The following is a 26152-nucleotide window of genomic DNA, read 5'->3' as shown; positions in this document are numbered from 1 at the left end:
GAGGTGACAGCGGAACCTCCGGTCGGTCCTCGAAGAAAGGGGAACTAAATCCCCATTCATAAAAGAGAAGATGAGGGTATATTGCGCGGGAGGGTTAATAATTGACAATATGCTGCTGCCTGTCCGCTGAATTAAAAAGTTCCCACGGTAGACTCACGATAAACAGTGTTTCGTGAGTCTTGCGTGGGAACTTTTTAACTCAGCGGGCAGGCAGCAGCAGATTGTCGCTCCCTTCAGTTTCACCCCACCTACACCCCTCTGCTTCCCGGCCATGTGTGTGACCCCTTCCCTTCCCTCTCCAGCTCCCCGCCCATTGCACCGGCGCGGGGGCTTTGCACTGTCTTCACGTCGGCGATTGTAGCAGGACCGTGTCAGGACCAATTGGACACCGACCACCAGGCCCACCGCAAGCACGGAGATCCCAGAGACCCACAGGCAACAGCAGCCCAGCCCAGCCCCACTCCAACTACAGAGGAACCTCGGTTGCGGATGACGGGGCGCAGCTCGGGGCGTCGTAGGGGCCCATCGGGGAGCGGCCACTCAAAGCCACGCCGGGAGATGTAGGGCCCTGCCCCGGTCTTGATGTTGGAGCCCCCGGCAGGCGCTAGCAAGTCCGCGGCAATTTACAGCCGCGCCGGGCGTTGTAAGGCCCCCCTCCAGGTCACTCTTAACCTCTATGATGTTTGCTCTCAACCCCGTAATTCGGGCGGGAGAAGTCGCCGCTGCCGGTGCCCCGCAAAGCAGTCTCCCACCGGAGACCCGCGAGCTCCCGGTGTCACCATCCACCGGAGTCGGGTCGCAGCAGCTCGCCCCCGCAGCTCTCCACGCTCCGAAGCTGGCTAGCTCCACGGAGGTAGGTCCGTAGGTCCACAGCTCCCACCGCCGCCCACCGACCCCCAGGCCCACTGCAAGCACGGAGATCCCAGAGACCCACAGCCAGCAGCAACTCCAGCCCAGCCCCGCTCCAACTCCAGAGGAACACGTAGGGGCAGAAGCTGATGGTGTGCAAGGTACGTCTTGTTCTTGGGGTGGCGGATGAGGGGGCGCAGCTCGGGCTGTGGGCGAACTGCCACTTGTCGCTGTAGCTGCCAAAGATCATAGAGGAGCTCCTCTATGATCTTTGGTAGCGGCCCATCGGGGAGCGGATTCCTCTGGAGTTGGAGGGGGAGGGGGGTATTGTGCTGTTTGATCGCCCCCTGCTATCCCAGGGACAGGGAGACACAGCGGCTTTTTAGACTGGTGGGCAATCACTTCCAAAGTTCTGCCCACACAGTCAGTACACCTCTCCTACACTGTATTTCATACAAACATTTATTCTGCAAGAAAAAACGACATTGAAGACTCAAACTCGCGACCGAGTTTACTGCCGGGATCAAGGCGCAAACTCGCGACCTTGCGGATATGAGCCGAGCACTCTACCACTGAGCCAGCCATTAAAATCTACGCTAAAAAATTTCCATTCCGAAGACCGACAAATTCTGAATTACGAAAAGTGTCTGGTCCCAAGGCTTTCGGATAAAAGGTTGTGCACCTGTATATCTTTTCTGGATCCTCTTGAATGCCCTTACATTTTCCTGCCACGTTTGAACAGAATATTCCAGTTAAATCAAACCATTGATTTATAAATGTTTAGAATTATTTGCCTTTCCTCCTCTATTGATAAAACCCAAACTCGTGTTAGCCTAATCGTCTGCTTTCTTCATAACCTGGTGATTTTTTCCCGCACTTTATACCAGTCTTGTCACTTTTAGTGTCTGTGCCCAGGTCTCTCTGGTCCTGAACCCTTTACTCTATAAGGTTTCTCCTCATTGTTCCTACATAAATGTATCATCTCACATTTCTCTGCATTAAACATTTTGCATTTGCTCTTCCACCAGCCTGTCTGATGCAATCAATCATATTCCTCTTCACAGTTCACAATACAGGTACTGCCAAGGCCTGTGCCATCTGCAATTTGAAAACTGTGGCTTGCATTCTGAGCCTTGAGCTTACATTGCTATCACTATTGTACCTATGATCATTTGAGCTGCATTATTTTTCTAAGAAATAGTCAATGCTTATCGGGAAAGATAATCTAAATCTGCTATTGAACAAGGTCGTTGACCTTACCGCCTGACCGCTGCTACGGTCAGGCAAACGCCTCCGTTGCCATGCGGTGAGAACGGAGAGGTTGAGAAGGAGTTTCTTCCCAGAGGCCATTCGGACTGTAAACGCCTATCTCACCAGGGACTAACTCTACTGAACATTTTTCCTTCCATTATTTAGTATGTAAAAGAATATGTGTGTTATGATTGTGTTTATAGTTTGTTTGGTTGTTTGGTTGTTTGTCTTTTGCACAAAAGTCCGCGAGCATTGCCACTTTCATTTCACTGCACATCTCGTATGTGTATGTGACAAATAAACTTGACTTGACTTGACTTGAAGGTATCGGATGTAGCTTTATCGTGTATAATTGGCCAGCAGTCTAACCATATGTCATTCAATGTAATGCTGTTGTGATTGAACCAGACACATTACCCATCAATAATCCTATGCAAGGGGCACACGAGACCTGTTTAAAGCATCTTAACAATCATAGCAGTTTTGTTTAGAGCTACAGTAAATAGCAAATCTTCCAATGCATTTTGCTGGATTCAGGAGTAAAGATTTTTCACATAATTATTATATTTGGGGATTTTTCACACAAAATTTGTAATCATTTGTACTCAGTGTCCATCTACCTAGCCATTCCATTATAATAGGTTACGTTTGTGTCTCTGGTAACTGCAAAGACCAATAACACCAACAGTGGCCATTCAGTGTCTGCAAGTTTGGAATAAAAGGTAATGGTTTTAAAAGTTGTGAGGGGAAAGATTTAATAAAAACTTGAGGGGCAACTTCTTTACTCAGAGGGTGGTGGGTATATGGAACGAGCAACCAGAGGAAGTAGTTGAGGCAGGTACAATAGCAGCATTTAAAAAGACACCTGCATGGGTACATGGATAGGAAAAATTTGGAGGGATATGGGCTAAATGCGGGCAAATGGATCAAGCTTCGATGGGGCATCATGTTCAGCATGGACGAATTGGGCTGAAGGGCCTGTTTCCGTGTTGTATGACAAATTTTATCAGCAAAAAAATCTGGCTTAGCCCCTTACTTAATTTTTACCTGAGTGAATAGCTGAGGAGCATCGTCAACTTTAATTTGAGAATTAATGACTTGGAAGAGGATTACTGAAGCTATGAAGTGATAATGGCCTGTGTGACATCACTTCTGGTCTCCATCACACTGCCAGACAAACAGGAACCATGCAAACCGTGCACACAAAACTCATACTTGCTGAAAAATTATCATTTTTTATTTTAATCCCTATGCAACATTGTACTATGCTCCTTCGAATTTCAATGCCATAAAGCTTAAAGATGAATAGATTATGGAATTTTGAACGACAAACTACTCTTGAAGTACAGACCATGAACAAAGTGGCAAAACTCTGAACCATAAACAAAAATATGGCTATTATAAGTAGCATGTAGTGTAGAAACAAGGAACTCCAGATGCTGGTTTACAATAAACACAAAGTGCTGGTGGTAACTCAAAGTGTAGCGGTAAAAGAGGAATTTAGGATTTCTAGTAATTGAAACACAAAATTAGCAAGCAGATATACCAAATAATTGGAAAGTAATGGAACATTGATTCCTATTGCAAAGGGTTGGAGTATAACATTGATGTAATTTTACAGGACATATGTGTAGCTACATCTAGAGGAATGTGTATGTTTGATTTACACATAGGTTTACATTTATTATTGTCATATGTACTGAAGTACAGTGAAGAGTTACATTTTGCATGCTATCATGTTCACAACTCTTCTTCTTCTTCGAGTCCGTTGCAATCTCAGATGTCGTTCTGCCAGTATCTAGCGCAGGTCACAGCTGGTCGGGTCGGTTCAGCCAGGTCCTGGGGGCTGCACTGGGGGGCGTCGTCACACTCCAGTAGGTGTGACATTGTCTGTACTGCTCCACAGCTGCATGTGTCTTCTGCCTGGTAGTTCCATGCTTTCATAAGTGCTTTGTACCTCCCCTGCTCCACTCGTAATCTGTTGAGGGTCTTCCAGGTTGGCCATGGGAGGTCGTGCCCGCTGGCGAGGCATTCAGTCGGAGTGATTCCTCTCTCCATCCAGTCGTGGGCTCGTGTGTTGAGCTGGTTCCATTCATCTTTCCAGATGTTGGTCCTTGCTGTTTCTTTGGTTGTCTGGAGAGGTGGGACTGTCTGCAAGAAACTGGCTCTGGATTTCAGTCGGGGTGGAGGTGCTGTGTGTCCGTGCAGGGGGTGCCTGGTATCGATCTCCTGTGCTCTCCGCTTCACAACTTATAGGAGCAGAATTAGGTCATTCGGCCCATCGAGTCTACTCCGCCATTTAATCATGGCTGATCTATCTATCCCTCTCAACCCCATTCCTTTGCCTTCTCCCCTTAACCTCTGATACCATTACTAATCAATAATCTGTCAATCTGCCCCTTAAAAACACCCAATGTCTTGGCATCCACAGCCATCTGCGGCAAAGGATTCCACAGATTAACCAACCTCTGACTAAAGAAATTCCTCCTCATCTCTTTTCTAAAAGCACATCCTTTTATTCTGAGGTTATGGCCTCTGGTCCACAGTCTCCCACGAGAGGAAACATCCTCACCACATCCCTATCCAGGCCGATCCAATCAGGTCAGTACACAAAAGATAAATAATCAAGTCAAACTCAAGTACAATAGGTAGAGCTAAGGGGAAGGTACAGAATGCAGAATATAGTTCTTGTGGCACCATAATGTACACAAATCGAATTTCTGTAATGGAGTAGCATTGAATCGGACAGTGCCCTAGCTTATGGAACGACTAGGTCCCAACCCGAAATGTCACCTATCCATGTTCTCCACAGATGCGGCCTGACCTGCTGAGTTACTACAGCACTGTCCACTTACGGAAGGACCATTCAAAAACCTGATAATATTGGGGAAGAAGCTGTTCCTGAGGAATAGATGGTCCGAAGGATAAATGTGCCTGCACTGGAGACCAGTTCAGTGCAGTTCATTCCTGGGATGAAGAGTTGATGCATGTAGAAAGGTTGTGCTGAAGGAGCCTGAGAGGATATTTCCCCAGGTTGGGATATCTATTGCTAGGGACTTGAGATACAGTGTAGAAACAAGCCCTTCGGCTCACCAGGGTCCGTGTTGACCAGCAATCACCCCGTACACTAGCATTAGCCGATACACTGGGGACAATTTATAATCTACAGAAGCCAATTAACCTACAAACCTGTACATCTTTGGTGTGGGTGGAAATCGGAGTATCCAGAGAAGACGCCATGTCCAGCCATAATTATATTGAATGGCAGAGCAGGCTTAGTTTGATTACCATATTTTTGCCTCCTGGGCAAATAAAATTAGACAGCTCATTCTGAAAGATGCAGTGCAGATCTACTCAGCTGAGCAGTCCAATTCTCCATGTCAAATTTTTCACTGTGAAATGTAGGAACAAACCATGTAGATACAAGGAACTGCAGATACTGGAATCTTGCGTAGAACCGAAAGTGCTGGAGTAACTCGGCGGGCCAGGCAGCATCTCTGGAGGACCGTTTCGGATCGGGACCATTCTTCAGACGTTTCAAATTCAAGAAGGAACCCAATCAGAAACGTCGCCCATCCATGTTCTCCAGAGATGCAGCCTAAGCCGCTGAGTTACTCCAGCACTGATGCAAGTGACCACTTAATTAGCAAGACATTTACAATCTCAAATTCCCAAGTTACTGCAAAATGCACAAGATCCATAACATTTTCTGTATAAAGGATGTACAAGCATGAACAGCAAAATATTACTTTACCGGAGAATGTTAACACAATAGCATGCAGTAAATTATCATTGAGAACATAGGTGAGGAAAACTTCCTTGTATTATTTTTACCGACCGGTTTAGAGCAACTTAGCTGTGGGTAATATTGAAAGAAGTCCACTCAGTCTTGGACGCATGGGTTTCAGTAGTTTTAGCTCTACATTTCTGAATATTATTCAGACAACGTTCAGAGGAACAATAGAATGATCAATATCTGATGTTAGTCATAGAAACATAGAAAATAGGTGCAGGAGTAGGCCATTCGGCCCTTCGAGCCTGCACCGCCATTCAATATGATCATGGCTGATCATCCAACTCAGTATCCTGTACCTGCCTTCTCTCCATACCCCGATCCCTTTAGCCACAAGGGCCACATCTAACTCCCTCTTAAATATAGCCAATGAACTGGCCTCAACTACCTTCTGTGGCAGAGAATTCCAGAGATTCACCACTCTGTGTGAAAAATGTTTTCCTCATCTTGGTCCTAAAAGATTTCCCCCTTATCCTTAAGCTGTGACCCCTTGTTCTGGACTTCCCCAACATCGGGAACAATCTTCCTGCATCTAGCCTGTCCAACCCCTTTAAGAATTTTGTAAGTTTCTATAAGATCCCCCCTCAATCTTCTAAATTCTAGCGAGTACAAACCGAGTCTATCCAGTCTTTCTTCATATGAAAGTTCTGACATTCCAGGAATCAGTCTGGTGAACCTTCTCTGTACTCCCTCTATGGCAAGAATGTTTTTCCTCAGATTAGGAGACCAAAACTGTACGCAATACTCCAGGTGTGGTCTCACCAAGACCCTGTACAACTGCAGTAGAACCTCCCTGCTCCTATACTCAAATCCTTTTGCTATGAATGCTAACATACCATTCGCCTTCTTCACTGCCTGCTGCACCTGCATGCCTACTTTTAATGACTGGTGTACCATGACACCCAGGTCTCGTTGCATCTCCCCCTTTCCTAATCGGCCACCATTCAGATAATAGTCTACTTTCCTGTTTTTGCCACCAAAGTGGATAACCTCACATTTATCCACATTTGCCCACCCACCCAGCCTATCCAAGTCACCTTGCAGCCTCCTAGCATCCTCCACACAGATAACACTGCCCCCCAGCTTCGTGTCATCCACAAACTTGGAGATGTTGCATTCAATTACCTCGTCCAAATCATTAATATATATTATAAATAGCTGGGGTCCCAGAACTGAGCCTTGCGGTACCCTACTAGTCACTGCCTGCCATTGTGTAAAGGACCCATTTACTCCTACTCTTTGCTTCCTGTCTGCCAGCCAGTTCTCTATCCACATCAATACCGAACCCCCAATACCGTGTGCTTTAAGTTTGTATACTAATCTCTTATGTGGGACCTTGTCGAAAGCCTTCTGAAAGTCCAGATATAACACATCCACTGGTTCTTCATTATCCACTTTACTAGTTACATCCTCGAAAAATTCTATAAGATTCGTCAGACATGATTTACCTTTCATAAATCCATGCTGACTTTGTCCAATGATTTCACCACTTTCCAAATGTGATTCTAGCAGTTTCCCCACTACCAACGTTAGACTAACTGGTCTGTAATTCCCCGTTTTCTCTCTCCCTCCCTTTTTAAAAAGGGGGGTCACATTTGCTACCCTCCAATCCTCAGGAACTACTCCAGAATCTAAAGAGTTTTGAAAAATTATCACTAATGCATCCACTATTTCTGGGGCTACTTCCTTAAGTACTCTGGGATGCAGCCTATCTGGCCTTGGGGATTTATCGGCCTTTAATCCATTCAATTTACCTAACACCACTTCCCGGCTAACCTGGATTACACTCAGTTCCTTCATCTCATTTGACCCCCGATCCCCTGCTATTTCTGGCAGATTATTTATGTCTTCCTTAGTGAAGACAGAACCAAAGTAGTTATTCAATTGGTCTGCCATGTCCTTGTTCCCCATGATCAATTCACCTGTTTTTGACTGCAAGGGACCTACATTGTTTTAACTAATCTTTTTCTCTTCACATATCTATAAAAGCTTTTGCAGTCAGTTTTTATGTTCCCTGCCAGTTTTCTTTCATAATCTATTTTCCCTTTCCTAATTAAGCCCTTTGTCCTCCTCTGCTGGACTTCCAGTCCTCTGGTAGGCTGCTTTTTCTGGCTAATTTGTATCAAAACAAAAGATGAAGCGTACTATCCCTGATTTCCCATGTTATCCACGGATGCACTACCTTCCCTGATTTATTTTTTTGCCAAACTGGGATGAACAATTGCTGTAGTTCATCCATGCAGTCGTTAAATGCCTTCCATTGCATATCCTCCGTCAACCCATTAAGAATCAATTGCCAGTCTATCTTGGCCAATTCACGTCTCATACCCTCAAAGTTACCTTTCTTTAAGTTCAGGACCCTTGTTTCTGAATTAACAATGTAACTCTCCATCCTAATGAAGAACTCAACCATATTATGGTCACTCTTGCCCAAGGGGCCACGCACAACAAGACTGCTAACTAACCCTTCCTCATTACTCAATACCCAATCTAGAATAGCCTGCTCTCTCCTCTCGTTGGTTCCTCTACATGTTGGTTTAGAAAGCTATCCCGCATACATTCCAAGAAATCCTCTTCCTCAGCACCCTTGCCAAATTGATTCACCCAATCTATATGTAGATTGAAGTCACCCATTATAACTGTTTTACCTTTGTTGCACGCATTTCTAATTTCCTGTTTGATGCCATCCCCAACTCCGCTACTACTGTTAGGTGGCCTGTACACAACTCCCACTAGCGTTTTCTGCCCCTTAGTGTTTCGCAGCTCTACCCATATCGATTCCACATCCTCCAAGCTAATGTCCTTCCTTTCTATTGCGTTAATCTCCTCTCTAACCAGCAACGCTACCCCAGCTCCTTTCCCTTTCTGTCTATCCCTCCTGAATATTGAATATCCCTGGATGTTCAGCTCCCAGCCTTGGTCACCCTGGAGCCATGTTTCCGTGATCCCAACTATATCATAATCATTAATAGCTTCATCACATTCAACTCATCCACCTTATTACGAATGCTCCTTGCATTGAGCCACAAATTTTACAAAACACTCTTACCCCTTAATCAATTATGTTGAAAAGTGGCCCTTTTTGATTTTTGCCCTGGATTTGTCTGCCTGCCACTTTTACTTTTCACCTTGCTACCTATTGCTTCTACCCTCATTTTACACCCCTCTGTCTCTACGCTCACACATTTAAGAAACCCTTTCCCTTTAACTCCATCCTCCACTATCCCATTCGACACCCCACCCCCCTTATTCAGTTTAAAACCACCCGTGTAGCAGTGGCAAACCTGCCTGCCAGAATGCTGGTCCCCCATCTGTTAAGATGCAATCCGTCCCTTTTGTACAGTTCCCCCTTACTCCAAAACATATCCCAGTGATCTAAGAATCTAAATCCCTGCCCCGTGCACCAGTTCCTCAGCCACACATTCAGGTCCTGTATCTCCCTGTTCCTGCTCTCGCCAGCACAAGGAACTGGAAGCAAACCGGAGATAACAACCCCGGAGGTCCTGCTTTTCAGCATTTTTCCGAGCTCTCTAAAGTCACGCTGCAGAATATTCATCCCCTTCTTTCCGACATAGTTTGTGCCAACATGCACTACCACTTCCGGCTGTTCACCCTTGAGGATTTTCTGCACTCTGTCCGTGACATCCTGGATGGTGGCACCAGGAAGGCAGCACACCATCCTCGAATCCCGTCTGTTGCCGCAGAAACCCCTGTCCGTACCTCTCACAATGGAGTCTCCCACTACAATGGCGTTGCCTGACTTTGGCCTTTTTGATTTTGGCTCAACAGCCCAATTCGCATCGCAAGCCAGTCCGCCGCTCAGTGTAAACACGTCTTCTGTCCCGACAGCTTCTAAGTGGGTGAACCTGTTCACAAGAGGTACAACACCCGGGGACGTTTGCATTCCATGCTTCCCTCCCTTTCTCACTGTCTCCCACCTTCTCTGTTCCAGTACCTTAGGTGTAACAATCTTACTGTAGGACTTGTCGAGGAACGACTCAGTTTCTCGGACGAACCTGAGGTCATCCACTTGCTTCTCCAGTTCCCCAACACGGTCCTTCAGGAGCTCTACCTGGATGCACTTGTCACATTTGTAGCAGCCAGAGGCACCAGCAGTGTCCTTGACCTCCCACTTACTGCAAGCATCACATTGAATCAGCTTGCCTGACATCTCCTTCTTTCATCTCTCCCTCTGCAGTGTTTTGCGTAGCCTCCTCGCCGAAGACTCTCGAGCCAAAGACTCACACGGCCGCTCCCTCACTGCCGCTCCCTAAGAGCAGTCTTGCTTATATTGATTGATAAATTGCCTAATTTACCAATTTACAAACCAAAGTCCTCAGTTTTCAACTGTTTTCCCCGCTCTGACTCACTTCTCTCCTCCCACTTGCTTATCTTCTCCTGCTGTTGCTTCCAAATCTACAGCAGCTCTGAGTAAAGTCTGCCTGTGTTTTGCCTCTCATTTTCAACTGTTTTCACCCCTCTGACTCACTTCTTTCCTCCCAATCAGTGTTTTCTCTTGCTTATCTTCTCCTGCTGTTGCTTCCAAATCTACAGCAGCTCTGAGTAAAGTCTGTCAAACACTCACAAATTAATTCAGCATTCTCAGTTCACCAGAAACCACATACATTGCTTAAGGAGATGAAGATTGTAGGAAATAATTTAAAAAATTTACCGCCTATTTTGCTGGCCATTTCCTCTTCTGCGCAAGAGAGTGAGGATGCGGTATCATTTGGATATTCTTCCCCCTGGCATCTGTGCAGCTGTAAATTTTTCTTTTGTTGGTACTTTGCCAGCCACTGAAATTGAAGTGAGAATCCTCCAGGGGCAGCTTGTTTGTGTACTTCTACAATAGTAAAATCACATGTAAAGCAGAGTACATCTTTCGTTGTTTTTCCTATCACCATTGTTGCATAATTTATATTGTAAAAATGCACAAATAACCTTTACATGTCTTTATACACATCCAGCCAGACCATCATTCATTAATAGTCTGTTACTGGAAAGAATGAATGGATTCAGATCAGACACCAACTTGACAAGCTTATTACTGTAATGCGTTGTTCTGAAATAAGGCAAAGCAGGAAGGAACTTTGATCTCAAATGTTGACTGTTTTTCTGTCGAAGAGACACAAAATGCTGGAGTGACTCAGTCAGGCAGCATATAACCATATAACAATTACAGCACGGAAACAGGCCATCTCGACCCTTCTAGTCCGTGCCGAACACATAATCTCCCCTAGTCCCATATACCTGCGCTCAGACCATAACCCTCCATTCCTTTCCCATCCATATAACTATCCAATTTATTTTTAAATGATAAAAACGAACCTGCCTCCACCACCTTCACTGGAAGCTCATTCCACACAGCTACCACTCTCTGAGTAAAGAAGTTCCCCCTCATGTTACCCCTAAACTTCAGTCCCTTAATTCTCAAGTCATGTCCCCTTGTTTGAATCTTCCCTACTCTCAGTGGGAAAAGCTTTTCCACGTCAACTCTGTCTATCCCTCTCATCATTTTAAAAACCTCTATCAAGTCCCCCCTTAACCTTCTGCGCTCCAAAGAATAAAGCCCTAACTTGTTCAACCTTTATATTGTACAGCATCAACAGCATCTCTGGAGAAAAGGAATAGTTGACGTTTCGGGTCGAGATTCTTCTTCAGACTGAGAGTGAGGGGATGGGGAAACTTGAGATATGAAGAAGAGCAAAGAACAAATGGATGAGAGGTATGCAAAGGACAAATCAAAGCCCCACTGTTTCTCTATACACAGAGGGTGTTGAGTGCTTGGAGCACACTGGCTGGGGTTGGTGGTGGAAGCGATAGTGACATTTAGAGACTTTTAGATAGCCACATGGATTCACAAGGAATGGAGGGGTAATAATTGTGTGCAGGTAGATAGGTGTGCAGGTTGGTGTTGGATTATGTTCGACACAGACTTTGTGGGCCAATGTGCCTGTTCCTGTGCTGTACTGTTCTATGTTCTAGCGATCCAACTTCTACGTGGCCAAATATTTTTATTGTATTCTGAATTTTGAAAGTGATAGCAATGATGTTGAAGACCTCCTTCGACTATGTTGAAGACCTCCTTCGACTATGTAGAAGACCTCCTTCGACTGTTGAAGACCAGCTTCGACTAGCTATGATTAATTTCAGGAAAATTGGACACGGAATAGTGGAGAGTGAAGATGACCTCCTTCGATCTCCTTCGACTATGATGAAGATTATCTACGTATGATGAAGATTATCTACGACTACCTTCGACTACCCTCGATTACCTATGAGTAACATGCCGACTAAACCTACGAATAAAAAAAGTATCGATTTTTTCCATGGCGACCATTTTTTAATCGCGGGCATTTTTTAACATATTGAAAAAACGCCGCGACCTAGCTGAGGCCTCGAGTACGTGGAGACCACTCTCGAGCATGAAGGAGAGTTACGAAGACCTCCTACGACCTCGTGTTGACCATGCTGCGAGTATGAGTCGAGGGCAAACTCGCCAGAACTCGTGGATTAGGTCGCCCAAGTGGGACAGGCCCTTAAAATCGACTGGATCTCTTGATTGCTAACCATTTTAACTTCTCTTCTCATTCCACACTGGTCTTTATGTCCTGCATCTCCCCCATTGCCAGAGCGAAGCCATAAGCAAACTCAAGAAACAGCACCTCATAGCCTACAACCCAATGGTATGAACATTGAATTTTCCAATTTTAGGTAACTAACTAAACCCCCATCCCACCTTTCTTTTTACCCCTTCTCTTCCCTGTGCCCCACTCCCACCTATTTTCCCCCTCCCCCTCCCCTTCTAACTACATCCGTCCGCTGGTTTTGCAATTCGTTGGCTGTGTCCATCTATCCCTTGCCAGGCTTTTTCCTGCCCTCCTCTCTTCCAGCCTTCTTTCTTCTTTCTCCTCCGCCACTCCCCCCAACACAACGGTTATACTGAGGAAGTGCCCTGACCCAAAATGTCACCAGTCCATGTTCTCCAGAAATGCTGTCTCACCCGCTGAGTTACTCCAGCACTTGGAGGATTTTTTCTGTCAGCCAGCATCTGCAGTTCCTTGTTTCGACATCAATGGACCTAACGTCATTCTGTAAAATTCTGATGTCTTTCTAAATTTTAGCAAATAAAAATATCTGCTTCTACTTCAAAGGAGATTAAAATACGATTGCCTGCAAACCAATGGTATGAACATTGAATTTTCTCCTTTCTCAAAGATTGTCATTCCTACTTAAGTTTCAGTTTCACAGCCATCTGCTTCCTCACTGCAATGCATTAACAAAGTTAGTTATTTTTTACTTTAGGCTCCACAGCAGGGGTTCGCAACTGGTCCATATGGAAATAGAGTAGAAACCATTGTGAATATTTCCCCATTTCGGTCAAGATGAGGCTGACCAGAATGTTCCTACTGGTGTCAGAGTCGTGTTCAACTCATTGACGAACTATCTGTTTTGCAGGTGAGATTGCATCACAAGCCATCCTAGCCCCTAATCTCACAATACAAAGAAACTAGGACCCTTCTTCAGACTGAGAGTCAAGGGAAAGGGAAACAAGCAGGGCCGGATTTAGATGAAGAGAGGCCCTAAGCTATTTCACTTTTGAGGCCCCCCCCTCCCAATCCCCCACCCCCACGGCTAGAGGACCATGACTACCCGACAGTGACAGTGTGACACTTTTAGATCCTATTGTATGTTGTCATTAAACAGTTGGTTTTAAAATACATATTGGATTCACCACAGAGCGGGCGATGCCTTACCTGGATCGCCGTTTGAAGCTCTGGAGTGTTGGGCCTGCGGCAGGGATGTGGGTTGGGGCTGGAGGAAGGCAAGTGAGTGGACTGAGGTCAAGGCGATGTCTGGTGGAGGGGGGTATGAGGACTGTAGTGTGGGTGGGGAAGAACTGGGGTCACATGGTTTGAGGGGAATGGGGAAGACCCAGTGGAACAGCCACTGAGATTACCAGTGTTGGGGGGGCCTAGCACTAGAACCCAGCGCAGTCAAACCCAGGGGAATGGGAATCTGCAGCGTGGAAACTTCAGGCCCGGTGCTGAGTACAGGCTGCAGGTAAAGCGACGGCTGCGGGCTGCTGAAGGGCGGTGGATTGGCCAGGGTCAGCGGGCAAAGAGTAGGAGGTCCCGGTGGGCGGATGGTCGGTGAGGCAGCGAGGTGAGTAGGTCCCCGTAGATCTCGAGGCCCTAAGCTTAAGCTTGTCTTGCTTATACGTAAATCCGGCCCTAAAAACAAGAGATATTGACGGTGGTACAGTGCACTCCATAATGTTTGGGACAAAGACCCATCATTTATTTATTTGCCTCTGTGCTTCACAATTTGAGATTTGTAATAGAAAAAAAATCACATTTGGTCAAAGTGCACATGTATTTATTAAGATTTTATTAAAGGCCATTTTTATACATTTTGGTTTCACCATGTAGAAATTACAGCTGTGTTTATACATAATCCCCCCATTTCAGGGCACCATAATGTTTGGGACACATGGCCTCACAGGTGTTTGTAATTGCTCAGGTGTGTTTAAATGCCTCCTTAATGCAGGTATAAGAGAGCTCTCAGCACGTAGTCTTTCCTCCAGTCTTTCCATCACCTTTGGAAACTTTTTGCTGTTTATCAACATGAGGACCAAAGTTGTGCCAATGAAAGTCAAATAAGCCATTATGAGAATGAGAAACAAGAATACAACTGTTAGAGACATCAGCCAAACCTTAGACTTACCAAAATCAACTGTTTGGAACATCATTCAGAAGAAAGAGAGCACTGGTGAGCTTAGTAATCATAAAGGGACTGGCAGGCCAAAGAAGACCTCCACAGCTGATGACAGAAGAATTCTCTCTATAATAAAGAAAAATCCCCAAACACCTGTCCGACAGATCATAAACACTCTTCAGGAGTTAGGTGTGGGTTTGTTAGTGACCACTGTCTGCAGAAGACTTCATGAACAGAAATACAGAGGCTACACTGCAAGATACAAACCACTGGTTAGGGGGGTGTTATGGCTTGGGCATGCTGAAGGTACTGGCTCACTTATCTTCATTGATGATACAACTACTGATGGTAGTGGCATTATGAATTCTGAGGTGCATAGACACGCCCTATCTGCTCAAGTTCAAGAAATGTCTCAAAACTCATTGGCCGACAGTTCATTCTACAGCAAGACAATGATCCCAAACATACTGCTAAATCAACCAAGGAGTTTTTCAAAGCTAAAAAATGGTCAATTCTTGAGTGGCCATGTCAATCACCCAATCTGAACCCAATTGAGCATGCCTTTTTTATGCTGAAGAGAAAACAGAAGGGGCTGCCCCCAAAATAAGCATAAGCGAAAGATGGCTGCAATACAGGCCTGGCAGAGCATCACCAGACAAGACACCCAGCAACTGGTGATGTCCATGAATCGCAGACTTCAAGCAGTCATTACATGCAAAGGATATGCAACAAAATACTAAACATGACTATTTTCAATTACATGACATTGCTGTGCCCCAAACATTATGATGCCTTGAAATATGGTGAACTATTATGTACAGGTATAAACACTGTTGTAATTTCTACATGGTGAAACCAAAATGTATAAAAATAGCCTTTATTAAAATCTGACGATGTGCACTTTAGTGTGAAGTAAGTTTGCCTGCTATAAGAACATCAGGGCATGTATGCTAAACAAAAACACTGAGTGCTGAATGACTGCTGAGAATTGATGGGCTGACTTTTACAACCTAAAGGGCCTGTTCCACCAGCATGCGATTGCATGCATCTAGCGCGACCAAACGCGGTCCCAATTCGAACCGCGGAGGCGCATGGAGTTGTGCGGGGCTGGTCCCGACATCATACTCACAAATCAGCTGGTCAGGAGGCGGGCCGACTGAATTTGGACGTCGCACAGCGTCGGGCGATGACGTCATCGCGCAACGCCACGCGCTAGGCGTACGCCGTCAAGACGCCCTCAATGCGCCTGCGGGCCGATAGGCCGTTGGCGCGCGGGATTTTCGGACAGTGCAAGATTTTTGGAGCCCGCACAACTCCATACGCCTCCGCCGATCGAAGTGGGACCGGCCCCACGAGGCCGTACGCCTCAAGCGACCACGTTTGGTCGCGCTAGACGCATGCTGGTGGGACAGGTCCTTTACCCCCAGACATTAGCAGCAATTGAAGAGCGCACCCCCTGAGGTGAGGACTGTTCAGAGCTGGTCGGGGGGGGCGGGGGGTTGAAGAGCAACTTCAGGACTGTTTGGAGTCTGTAGACTGTATGATGTTCAGGGACTCGGCAACGGACCTGAGCGAATACGCCACATTCGTTATATACTTCATAAGAAATGTGTGGAGGACTGCATCCCAACAAAAACCTTCAGAGTGTTTCCCAATCAGATGAACTTGGATGAACTTTGAGATCCGCACTCTTCTGAAGACCAGACACTGGGCATTCATGTCCGAAGATACAGAGGTCTACAAGAAGTCCAGATACGACCTTGGTAATGCCATCAAAAAGGCAAAAAGGGACTTTTACTCCAAGCTGGAGGATGAGACGGATGTTCGGCAACTGTGGCAGGGCTTGAATGCCATCACTTCCTACAAGGCGAAATCAGGAGGCAGCTCAAATGTCAGAGAAGCATCACTCCCTGACGAGCTCAATGCGTTTTACGCACGCTTTGATAGGGAGAATACTGATGTGCCTTCCCGAGCCCCAATTTGCCGTGATGGTTTTTCGGTCACAGTCACAGAGGTCGACGTCAGAAAATCCTTCAGAGAGGTGAACCCTCGGAAAGCGCCTGGACCTGATGGTTTACCCGGTCCTGTTCTGAAAACCTGTGTGGACCAACTAGCTGGAGTTTTTACGGACATTTTCAACCTCTCACTTCTGAGGTCTGAGGTTCCCACCTGCTTTAAAAGGGCATCAATAATACCGGTGCCCAAGAAGAGCAAGGTGACGTGCCTCAATGACTATCGACCAGTGGCACTAACGTCTGTGGTGATGAAGTGCTTTGAGAGGCTGAACATGGCGCAAATCAACTCATACCTCGACAAAACCTGGACCCACTGTAGTTCGCTTACCGCCACAACAGATCAATGGTGGATGCGATCTCGCTGGCTCTCCACTCTGCTCTGGACCACTTGGACAACAAAAACTCATATGTCAGGCTGTTATTCATTGACTACAGCTCGGCATTTAATACAATCATCCCCTCCAAGCTGGTTACCAAGCTCTCAGAACTGGGTCTCTGCGCATCCCTCTGCAACTGAGTCCTCGACTTCCTTATTCACAGACCATAGTCTGTTCGTATTGGTGGAAATGTCTCAGCCTCGATAACAATCAGCACGGGAGCACCTCAAGTGCTCAGCCCCCTGCTGTACTCACTCTATACTCATGACTGCATAGCCGGTCATAGTGCAAACTCCATCATCAAGTTCGCCGACGACACCACTGCTGCGGGATGTATCACTGACGGAGACGAGTCAGAGTATAGAAGTGAGATCGACCGACTGACCAAATGGTGCCAGCACAATAACCTGGCTCTCAACACCAGCATAACCAAGGAACTGATTATGGAGTTAGGAAGGGGTAGGATGGGGACCCACTGTCCCGTTTATATTGATGGTGGAAAGGGTCAAGAGCTTCAAATTCCTGGGCATGCATATTTCTGAAGATCTCTCCTGGTCCCAGAACACTGATGCAATTATAAAGAAAGTACATCAGCGCCTCTACTTCCTGAGAGGATTACGGAGAGTCGGTATGTCGAGGAGGACACTCTCGAACTTCTACAGGTGCACAGTAGAGAGCATGCTGACTGGTTGCATCGTGGCTCGGTTCGGCAACTTGTGCGCTCAGGAGCGGACAAGACTGCAAAAAGTTGTAAACACTGCCCAGTCCATCATCGGCTCTGACCTCCCTACCATCGAGGGGATCTATCGCAGTGGCTGCCTCAAAAATGCTAGCAGCATCATCAAGGACCCACACCATCCTGGCCACACTCATCTCTCCGCTGCCTTCAGGTAGAAGGTACAGGAGTCTGAAATCTGGAACATCCAGGTTCAGGAACAGTTTCTTCCCCTCAGCCATCAGACTACTAAACTCAACTCAAACAAAAATCTGAACTTTAACAGCCTATTGCACTTCATATGCTTATTTATGTGTGTATATATATATATATTCAATGGTATATGGACACACTGATCTGTTCGGTATTTATTTATGCCTACAATATTCTGTTGCGCTGAAGCAAAGCAAGAATTTCATTGTCCTATCTGGGACACATGACAATAGACTCTCTTGATCTTGAACTTGAGCTATGATCAGTTAAGGAAAGAGGAAGTGACAGGAGGAGGATGCTAGTCATGCTCCATGTGGTCATATCTCTGCAGCAAGCTGATGAAGGTTGGACAAACTGAAAGCAACACTGTGAAAACTTCGATTCTCCAGCATCTGCAGTTCCTTCTTAAACACCCGCTGAGTTTCTCCAGCATTTTTGTGTACTGTGAAAACCACCCATGAAGGGCTCTGCCAGCAGCAACTTGACCATGGACTCAGGGCACATGGTACGGTGCAGCTTACTTCAGAACAGAGGAGAAAAATGACATCTGCCAAACCACTATACCCAGGCTACAATTCAAAAGACAGCAGATGTTGGAAATCTGAAATAAAAAGCAGAACATGCAGGGGACACACTTGCAGCAGTTTGGTCAGCATTTGTGGAAAATAACATTAAATTTGCACTTAGGTCAAAGTTAATTTATCAGGTAGCACAGTGGTGCAGCTAATGGAGCTGCTACCTCACAGAGCTAGGGGCCCAGGTTCGATCCTGACCTCCGGTGTTGTCTGTGTGGAGTTTGTATGTTCTCCCTGGGTGGGTTTTCTTTGGATGTTCCGGTTTCCTCCCACATCCCGAGGATGTCAGAATGAATTTCAAACCCGCTACAGTACCACGATCTGTTACAACTTTCATTTTGCATACCCATGAACACCCTGTCACTAAAGCCAGCTTTACCACAAGTATTTGCAGCTGCTTCAGTGTTATTAGAACAAGCTTGAACAAGTTAAAACTGGAAAGAGGATACATCAGTAAAGTTTATTAGCATCATCCACATATGCACTATTAACAGCAACTAGGATAACCTTTCAAATCACGATGATGCCCAATTATTTGATTGATTGCATGGAAACGGGCCCTTTGGCCCACCAAGTCCACACCGACCATCGATCACCTTTGTCGAATGACCACACTAGTTCTGTGATATCCCACTTTCGCATCCACGCCCTACACACTAGCGGCAATTTAGTTTACAGAGGGCAATTAACCTACAAACCTGCACATCTTTGGAATGTGTGAGGAAACCAGACCACCCGAAGGAAACACAAACGGTCACAAGGAGATCATGTAAACTCTACACAAACAGCATCCGTAGTCGAGATTTAACCCGGATCTCTGGTGGTGGGAGGCAGCAGCTCTACCAGCTGCACCACTGTGCCGTACAATTATTGTGTCCACCCTTCAGCCAAAAACACTGCGAACTACCCGAGCAGTCAACCTGCACCTCTCTCCTTTCGTTTACAACATTTGCAAGAAAGTTTGCAAAGACAATCAAGTGGACCGATTGCATTAACAAGAACAAATACATTTCTAAGTTGCTGAGAGTGTCATTAATGTCAGTGTTTTTGGCTCAGTTCCTTAAAACTGTGCCTAGATACAAAAATATCTCCGACAGGACGCATTAAGATCACAATACTCACTTTGCAGCAATTTTAAAGCAGCAATGAAGTGCACAGCATTCGTTGTTAGTATGATGCATAATAACTATAACCTCTACATGTAAAATACATCTAAATGGATGTTGCTCATGCAACGCACTTGTCAAATCAATGTCAGTACTTACCACTGTAATTTCTGCGTTTTTTAAACATTAAAGTGCGTATTTTTCTACAGTCATAGACCCACTTTCAACAATTCTGAAGACACAGTAATAATCCGTTTTGCTTACACAGAGGGTCAAAAATGCATGTGAATAAGTTAGGCTTCTGTACATGATATAATTGATTAAATAAGCACAACAATGAGAAAAATGTCACCATCAAAAACAGAGCCTGCTTTCTGGGAAGTTGTGAATAAGTAACTGACTGCAGGGTGCAACAGCGCAGCCTCACTGCAAGAACCTCACTCCTTTGATCGAGATGAGGAGGAAGTGCAGATTGGTTTAAAAGATAACTAGACCATTGGGTCCTGTCCCCTCAACGTGCAGTTGCGGGGAGGGGGGGCGCGGCCTGCTGCGTCACACACACACTAACCACCCCCCCCACACACACACACTAACAACCCCACACACACACTAACCACACATACACACACACTAACCACCCCCCTTGATATTATATTAATATTATTCATTTGCTCCTTTTACCCCATCCCCCACCCTATTCACTCATGCATAGCCCCCAACTCGCAAACACTGCTAGAGAGGGAGGGAGGCAGAGAGAGAGAAGGCAGAGGCACATAGAGAGAGGGCAGAGACAAAGAGAGAGAGGGCAGAGGCACAGAGAGAGAGGGCAGAGGTACAGAGAGAGAGGGCAGAGGCCCAGAGAGAGAGGGCAGAGGCACAGAGAGAGAGGGCAGAGGCACAGAGAGAGAGGGCAGAGGCACAGAGAGAGAGGGAAGAGGCACAGAGAGAGAGGGGAGAGGCACAGACAGAGAGGGCAGAGGCACAGACAGAGAGGGCAGAGGCAGGGGCCCGATTTCATCTCCGGCAGCGGCGACCAAAGGACTTCGAGCGGTGGGCGACCATAGGACTGCGAGTTCGGCGGCTTCAGTGCAAGGCACAACTTAATCTCCAGCTACGACTTTTGAATAACGGTGGGGGGGGGGAGCGAGATGTCGGGGGGGGCGACGTCACTTGCAGCGCGTGGAAGACAGCAGGCACGCAGACCCATTGTGACATCATCAGCGAAAGACAGTCGTTTTTATTTCAAAGTTTTGTCCGATTTTTGAACATTTTCATTAATTCGAGAAATAAAGCATGAAATTTAGGATTACACGGAAAAAATCTCTACCGGAATATGTAAACATTTTACCGTTAGCGCGTCGTTTTTTCGAGAAGATGTGATTATACACAAACAAGCACACAAACAAATACATCCCCATACAAGATCAGACTTTTAAGTATATAGATATCAAATTCCATTTACATATTGCAACAATGAATGAGATGAATCTGACCTCAGCAAACTACTGATCTGAAATCTCCATTCAACTTGCACTCTGACCTGTGTCTGTGTCTCCTGCACTGTTCTAGCATGTCCAGTGTAAGCTTGAGGAACACCCTCCACACCCCTCACCACCAACCCCCCCCCCCCCCTTCTTGTGCACATTATACCTTGAAATAAAATTCAAATAATTTCCAGCTTTTTCCCCCTACTACAATCTGAAACATTGCCGATTCATGTTCTCCAGAGATGCTGTGTAAACGGCTCAGTTACTCCAGCACTTTGTCTTTTTTTATAAACCGCATCAGTAGTGCTTCGTGTCTACAACTTTCTATCATTGCTTGTGTCAGAAAAGGCCATTTACGTTGATGGATACACATGAGGTATTCACTCAGTTATCTCTCTATAAAAACACTGTCTGATCCATTTATCCTCTCTCTCTCATCAGCTAATGCTATAGCTTAACACCCTTCATCCTATCACCTGCTCCTCACCATTTCTGCAGGTTTCTCCCTTTTTCAGTTTTGGGCCCTTCTCTTTGCAAAGATGTTGCCTGGAAATTCTGAATGTTTTCAGCATTTTCCATCTTTATATCATTGAACCGGCCCTTGTGCAAGAGAAATTGACGATAACCCCCTACAGATCACATTCATCAACTAAAACACTCTGGATAAACTATGTAAAAACTGTTTTCACTTATCTTAGAAACAATGAACTGCAGATGGTGGCTTATAAAACAAGACACAAAATGCTGGAGTAACTCAATGGGTCACGCAGCATCTCTGGAGAACATGGATAGATGACGTTTCGGGTCGGGACTCTTCTTCAGATTGATTGTGGGAGGAGAGGGTGGGGTGAAGATAGTTGAAAGAGAGGAGAGGGTGGACAAAGCCTGGTAGGTAATAGATTGATCCAAGTGAGAGGGGATTTGTCCACTATCTGCCTATCAAAACCCACCTCACCTATATCAACTGCACCCCAACTTTTGTGAGCAATCTCACCACAACGAGCAGCGCATTGTGCTTATTTGTAGTTTTTCTCGCTATTTATAGGAAAGATCTGTGGATATTATGATCGCCAACCACTAAGCTCCAAAACAGATGTAAAAGAGGATGTTGGAAATACCCAGATCAGTCAGCGTTTGTGGAGAGCCAAAAATGTTTATTTGGTAACAACCTTTCATGAGAACTAGCAAGTTCTGAATAGTAACTGGGAAGGCTGGAAATTTAGAATAATTGAATTCCATGTTGAAATCTGAGGCTGTAACACATGTAGTGAGAAGCTGTGATACAATGCCTCCAAAGCTCTGGAGTTCAGTGGAACATTATAAGAAGAAATGAACAGATGTCAGAATGGAAGGTTCCTGAAAAGCTGCAGCAAGTAGGAATTTTGTTGCCCTGGTTCATAAATGGTACATATGACAAATACACACTCCTGAATGCAATGGGTAAGAATGAACAATTGTCTTCTGCAAAGCTGTCACCCAATTTGCCTTTGGTATCTCCAATGTGAGGAATCCTCATTGTGAGCATCAAATCCAGTGCGCTAAATTGAAACCTGTACTGAATTGCTATTTCACCAAGTATGTTTTGGTCCCTGGATGGTGGGAAGGAAAAAGGTGAATGTGCAGGTATTATCATAGAGCAATAGTTATATGCCACACACCTCTGGAATTTTCTAGCACTAACTGGGACTGGTTATTGATGACATAATTTTGTCCTGATGTTGATCCTATCTTTAACATTCATGATCCCTGTTGGCCCCTCAGTTTGAAGAAGGGTCCCATCCCAAAATGTCGCCCATCCATTTCCTCCATAGGTGTTGTCTGGCCCGCTGAGTTCCTCCAGCACTCTGTGTTTTGATAATGATTCCAGCTTCTACAGTTTCTTGTGGCCCTAAATCTTCAGGATATTTGAGGCTTTAACAAAAAAATAATAATTCTTACCTCCACATGCCTTGTGTAATTCCTGTAGGAAAATCCTACTCTGTGAACCAAATGGCAGCTCAAGCACTTGATCAACATCATTTGATGTTATTTTGACAGTCGTGTCAGAACCTGTGGAGTTGTCAACAACCATTTTAGAACAAAACTGTTGTCTGGTTCTTTTAGCATCTGTAGAGTTTTGCTTTTGTACATCCAAACCTCAATACCACAAACTATGGATATAGTTAAGCCAACAACACGCCATTAACACAGAACTTGCATCATATTAAGACATAGAAACTAGTTTATTTTTGCAATTTGGTTAGTCATTATCTCAATGAAGCACTTCCAACAGCAAAAGGTCACAACAGAACTGATTAAATATTCTGGTTGGTATGTATCATTTTTCCAATTATAACTTGGACATCGCTTCATCATAATTTCATTGTGCAACCATAAAAACTATAAAATGGGAGAAACGTAGCCAGTTTTATCTATCTGAATTAAAAAATAAATTATTAAGCTGGCTTTTTCTTAAGTAAGGAGGTAAAGCTTTCTCGAAGCCAAAAGGATTTTGCACGTAATATGTATAAAATGGACATTAATAGAACACAGCACAGCACTGGAATAGGCCCTTAGGCCCACAATGTCCATGCCAAACATGATACCTAGATAAACTAATCTCATTTGCCTGCACGTGATCCATATCCCTCCATTCCCTTCATATTCATGTGCCTCACTAAAGGTTCTTAGAGGCCACTACAGTATCTGCCTCCACCACCAACCCTGGCAGCACGTTCCAAGCACCCGTCACCGTCTGTATAAAAAAAATTACCCCTCACATCTCCTTTAAACTTTGTCCTCCTCACCTTAAAGCCATGACCTCTAGCATTTGCCATTTCCACCCTGGGAAAGGGATTCTTGAGCTGAACCTCTTCTTTGCTCGCTTTGAAGTGGAGCCACCCGAGACAGCCACATCGCACCACATGGTCCACAGCAGCCTAACCCTCAAGATAGAGGAGCATGAGGTGAGGCGCACGCTGCGGGCCATCAATCCAAGGAAGGCTACTGGACCCGACGGCGTCTCTGGACGCGTGCTGAAGGACTGCGCTGACCAGCTGGCTGGAGTCTGTACGAGGATTTTCAACCAGTCTCTGGCCCAGTCCACTGTTCCACCCTGTCTGAAGTCCGCAACCATAGTCCCCTTGCCCAAAAAAACCCACATTTCCAGCCTCAACGACTACCGGCCAGTCGCACTCACACCAGTGGTGATGAAGTGTTTTGAAAAACTGGTCCGGGGTCACATCACATCACTCCTGCCCCGAAGCTTTGACCCCCACCAGTTTGCGTACAGAGCGAATAGATCTACAGAGGACACTGTAGCCACAGCTCTCCATGCTGCACTGTCCCACCTGGAGCAGCGGGGGAGCTACGTGCGGAAGCTCTTTGTGGACTACAGCTCTGCCTTTAATACCATCCTTCCCCACAAACTGGTGGACAAACTGGGGGCCTTGGGACTTCCACACTCCACCTGCATGTGGATAAACAGCTTCCTGTCGGGTCGCAGCCAGAGAGTCAGAGTGGGCCATCACACATCCACGGCCCTCAGCCTCAGTACCGGCTCTCCACAGGGCTGCGTGCTGAGCCCCCTGCTCTACACCATCTACACACATGACTGCACCCCCGCCCACCACAGCAACACCATTGTCAAATTTGCGGATGACACTACGGTGGTGGGACTCATCTCCGGGGGGGACGAGTACGCCTACCGGGATGAGGTGGAGCAGCTGACAGTGTGGTGTGGAGAAAATAACCTGCTCCTCAACACCTTAAAGACCAAGGAGATAATAATAGACTTCAGGAAGAATAAAACAGACATGGTACCATTAATTATCAGAGGGGACTGTGTGGAGAGGGTGGCGGATTTCCGCTTCCTGGGAATCCATATTGAGGAGGACCTGACGTGGAGCGTGAACACCTCTGCGCTGCTGAAAAAGGTCCAGCAGAGACTGCACTTCCTGAGGGTGCTCAGGAAGAATAACATCACTCAGAGACTGCTGCTGTCCTTTTATCGGTGCTCCATTGAGAGCATCCTAACATACTGTGTATGCGTATGGTACACCAGCTGCACAGCGGCTCAGAGGAAAGCGCTCCAGAGGGCCATTGACAACGCCCAGAGGATTGTCGGCTGCCCTCTCCTTACCTTGGAGGACTTACACAGTTCCCGCTGCATCAAAAAATCCCAGAGTATTATAAAGGACATTTCCCACCCCGGACACTCCCTGTTTGAACTGTTACCGTCAGGCAGACGGTACAGATCTACAAGGACAAGGACAAACAGACTTAAAAACAGTTTTTACCCCACTGCTATAAAGGCACTAAATGTAGCCGCCAAGGAACGCAGGGGCGATACATACTAAGAGACTGTGAAATCGACAGAAGGATGTAGGGCTGGGTGTTTATGCGTGCTATTTTTATGATATTTATTTTAGTTGTTTATCTTTTTTAAATATTTTACCTTGTATGTATCGTTAGCATTTAGAAATGTTTGAATGGTGCACTGACTGGCTGACATTTTACAATTTCGTTGTACATGGTTCATGTTACAATGACAATAAAGAAACTATTCTATTCTATTCTATTCTATTCTGACTGTGTGCCCTATCTATGCCTCTCATACTTCAATCAGGTCTTCCCATAAACTCAGATGTTCCAGAGAAAATAATCCAAGACTGTCCAACCTCTCTGCAAATAGCAAATACTCTTGAATCCCAGCAACATTTTGGTAAAACAATTGTTAAGATTACTGAAACAATCTTTAACTTTCTCAAACTCATTCAGAATATTGAGTGAATAAGCACGTAACTGAAAACAGGAATTATGAATGTAATACAAAATTACATTTACTTTGCATTACCAGAACTTTAACCATTAAAGCACAGAGATTCAGTTATGTTGTTAATACTGTGAATATGGTGACACTCAGTGGCAGCATAGAAACCCACAACAACCAGATGCATTTATGCTAATATATTTAGCAAGGACTCAAAGCACAAACTGTTCCAAACATAATATAGCTTTTTTCCATTGAGAGGGTAGTGGGTGTATTAAACGAGCTGCCAGATGAAGTAGCTGA

At 45.5% G+C, this 26152-nt stretch overlaps 1 protein-coding gene across 3 annotated transcripts in view; it reads right to left on the bottom strand.

Moving 5' to 3' along the window:
* Positions 1-26152, bottom strand: part of inpp5b (inositol polyphosphate-5-phosphatase B) — a 139139-nt gene that overhangs the window by 94049 nt on the left and 18938 nt on the right. For 2 of the 3 annotated variants that reach the window (XM_033045465.1, XM_033045464.1), the window contains exons 5-6: positions 23038-23148; positions 10566-10736 (exon numbers count right to left, since the gene is read on the bottom strand). In XM_033045465.1, coding sequence (XP_032901356.1) covers positions 10566-10736; positions 23038-23148 — 282 coding nt within the window. Of the gene's footprint in view, positions 1-10565; positions 10737-19771; positions 19914-23037; positions 23149-26152 lie in introns of those variants that run through there. The other variant, XM_033045466.1, reaches the window with a different exon arrangement.

The sequence above is a fragment of the Amblyraja radiata genome, chromosome 27 (assembly GCF_010909765.2).
Source record: "Amblyraja radiata isolate CabotCenter1 chromosome 27, sAmbRad1.1.pri, whole genome shotgun sequence".
NCBI lineage: Eukaryota > Metazoa > Chordata > Chondrichthyes > Rajiformes > Rajidae > Amblyraja > Amblyraja radiata.
This window is presented reverse-complemented; position numbering and strand designations above follow the sequence as displayed.